This window comes from Trichinella spiralis, assembly GCF_000181795.1.
Source record: "Trichinella spiralis strain ISS 195 chromosome Unknown Scfld1093, whole genome shotgun sequence".
Taxonomy (NCBI): domain Eukaryota; kingdom Metazoa; phylum Nematoda; class Enoplea; order Trichinellida; family Trichinellidae; genus Trichinella; species Trichinella spiralis.
In genome coordinates this window covers 1-2,798 of record NW_003528032.1, presented here as the reverse complement: position 1 = coordinate 2,798, position 2,798 = coordinate 1, and the positions used below count along the sequence as shown (strand labels likewise).

The 2,798-nt window shown below is 32.8% G+C and overlaps 1 protein-coding gene across 1 annotated transcript; it reads left to right on the top strand.

The window, feature by feature from the left end:
• Window positions 1-214: 214 nt before the first annotated feature.
• Tsp_13285 (flavin-containing amine oxidase domain-containing protein 1) lies at window positions 215-2,485 on the top strand (the record flags this gene model as incomplete). Its single annotated transcript, XM_003370138.1, has 13 exons — window positions 215-282; window positions 485-567; window positions 605-625; window positions 693-709; window positions 835-897; window positions 932-989; window positions 1,055-1,184; window positions 1,289-1,412; window positions 1,549-1,612; window positions 1,676-1,846; window positions 1,941-2,015; window positions 2,089-2,223; window positions 2,282-2,485. Coding segments are annotated over 13 exons (1,213 nt in total), but the record flags the coding sequence as incomplete, so codon positions are not given.
• Between the last annotated feature and the right edge of the window lie 313 nt (window positions 2,486-2,798).

Below are 2,798 nucleotides of genomic sequence, written 5' to 3'. Positions count from 1 at the left end.
AAATTCAGCTTTTCCTTTTAAATCAATTGATACACGCATCTTTTGTTGTTCTATTAGTTATGTTCAGGTACTTTATTGTTGATGTGCAAGTATATGGGAAAGTTTGTTTTAAGACACTTTTCAAAAAATTATTATAACATCTTCTGCTGTCGTGTAACTTTGTAATTTTAATGTGTGAACTGTTTTTTTTTTCAATTCTTTTCAATTTTATCAGGAAGGAAATGTTGCATATTGTTTTGTTCGCCAAAGAAGGAGGAAGTGAATCTCAGAATTTGTGTGAAAGTTATTTAGTCAAACATGATTATTATTAGTCGAAATATGTGCATTCTTCTCTTGAAGTAGAAGGTTTCGAATTTGATGGAGATGAATATGAAAAATTATTTATTTATTTTTTTCAAATTCACCAACATGCCTACTTTTTACGCATAGTATTATGTGATATGTACAGGAAATCTACTGTATAATTAAAAAATCAAGGTTGAAGAGAATGCTGATGCGCTGATCTGTTTCATGATTACTAGTTGGTGTTCAAAAGTAGTAATACAAATATATACGATAAGTTTTAAGGTATTCTTTTTATTGTTTTAATGAAACGTTTTTACAGTTGGACAGATCATCTTACTGTGTAATTGTCAGTATAATGCAATAAGAAAAAGCAAGAAAGAAAAGCATAATTTTATTATTTGTTTCAGCACTTGAATTACTGTGCGTTTAATATCGGTACCCGATGCATTTGAATTCATTTATCAATAGCAGTTATAACATCTGCCATTTCCAACCACAGTTTCATAATTGCCCGAAGACAATTTATTTATTATTTTTTTTGTAATTTAGAAGTTCTGCCTTATTGGATTCAGTGTATGAAATGTTCGAAATGGCGGACAGTGCTTGGCACATGTTATTATAATGATTTTGCAAATTTTGATTGCAGTCGCGTTATATCGCCGACCGATGACGGACAAGATCCTTGTTCTGTGGCTGAAGATCCGGTAATTGTTATTTTTATAATATTCACGAAGCATTATTTAATTTCACAAAGCTAACTACATTTCAGGTAGCCCGGCGTGCACTGGTTTCCTATTGGTTTAAGTATTTAGCCGTGCCACCTTTGCTGAAAAATAGTCCAGCTGCTGTATTTCTCAAAAAAGAATATTACTTTGATCTGTTAGGCATGAGCCCTACCAGTTTAGTGGATACGCATTTGTATAAATTTTGTATGTATTTAAATAAGCTTAATTTTTTTATTTGTTCAAATTTTACGCCAAATCTCCAATTTATTCTTTTCCAGTGTCGGTCTCTGTTGAACAAAATGCTCAACCATTTTACATGGCCACGGATTATGATCGAGCAAGATGCTTCAGACCTGATGCTATGGAACCGGATGAGATAAAAGCATTTCCTGAATATGAAAGGTATTAATTTAAAAAAAATAAACAAAAATCTTCCAGTAACGTGGAGTTAATAGTAGTATTTTGAAATTACAATTAGATATTATTTTCAGTCTTATTCATGTTGATAATCATGAAAAGAAATGTTTTATTTTTTTAGTGAACAGAACTTTTATCTTTGTCTTCGAAATTTGATAGTGGCTTTGTGGAATTTGAATCCTTCAGTATGTATAAATTTTATTTTATTCTTCTTATTTTTCGTCCAAATATGAAACATCTTCATTTAGAATTGGATAACTCCGGCCGATTGTAAGAAGAAAATCATTTGCCGTGGTCTTATACGCATATTGTTGACGCACGAAGTGGGACGTATTTTGCAATTTTTGACTCACCAAGGCTTGGTTAACTTTGGATTGCTGAAAAACCCACCAAACTGTTTCAGTATTGCTCCGAAAAAGGTATATATATATATATTTATTTATTTAAATTTCTAATCATCTTTCTCGAACACACTTGGTTGTACGCGTTTTGTTTTACATTACATTGTTTCAGATGTCCGTTGTAGTTGTCGGCGCTGGAATATCCGGCATTGCAGCTGCTCGTCAATTGCAAAATTTTGGAGTCAACGTAGACAATTTCATTTTTCCTTTCACATCATAATCCATGCTTTTCATTTCTGTGCATACTTGGACAAGTTTAGGTTGTCGTGTTGGAAATAAAAGAAAAAGCTGGAGGCCGTATAGTCGACGACTGTAGTTTTGGAGTTCCGGTTGGTCGTGGTGGTCAGCTTATAACTGGCATAATTAACAATCCATTTTGTGTTCTCTGCTTTCAAGTATACTATAGATAAGTATTATTTAAATCTGTGGTTGTTCTGTATAAAAGCCCCATAGGCTGGGATCAATTTTCGTGTTCTTCGCGAAGAATGCCCTCTCATTAGCGAACGTACGGGCAAGATTGTAAATCATGATGTTGATCGTCAAGTTGAATGCCATTTCAATGCCCTGCTCGATGTCATACAACACTGGCAACGTAGAGGTGATATGGATGAATATTTGTTGACTATGTCTTGGGCGAGAGTTTTAATTGTTTGCTAACATGGATTCATTCGATAAGATTAAATAACATAATCACGACTAACCTGGACGCAAGATTTATAAATGCTTATTTATCCAAGATATTGTGAAGAAAGTTGCACTACTTTGCGATTTTATTTGTTATTACCATAAAAGGAAACGAAACATGAAATCTTACTAATCATATAATACAATACTATCTTCAGCAATATTTATGCACAAACTTCCAACGTATACCCTCAGAGTTGTTACTGATTCCATTACATTTGTACCTTGACATTCTTTTTGTAATAACCGAAGCCCTTAATTTAATAAAATCTTTTAATTTACGGAA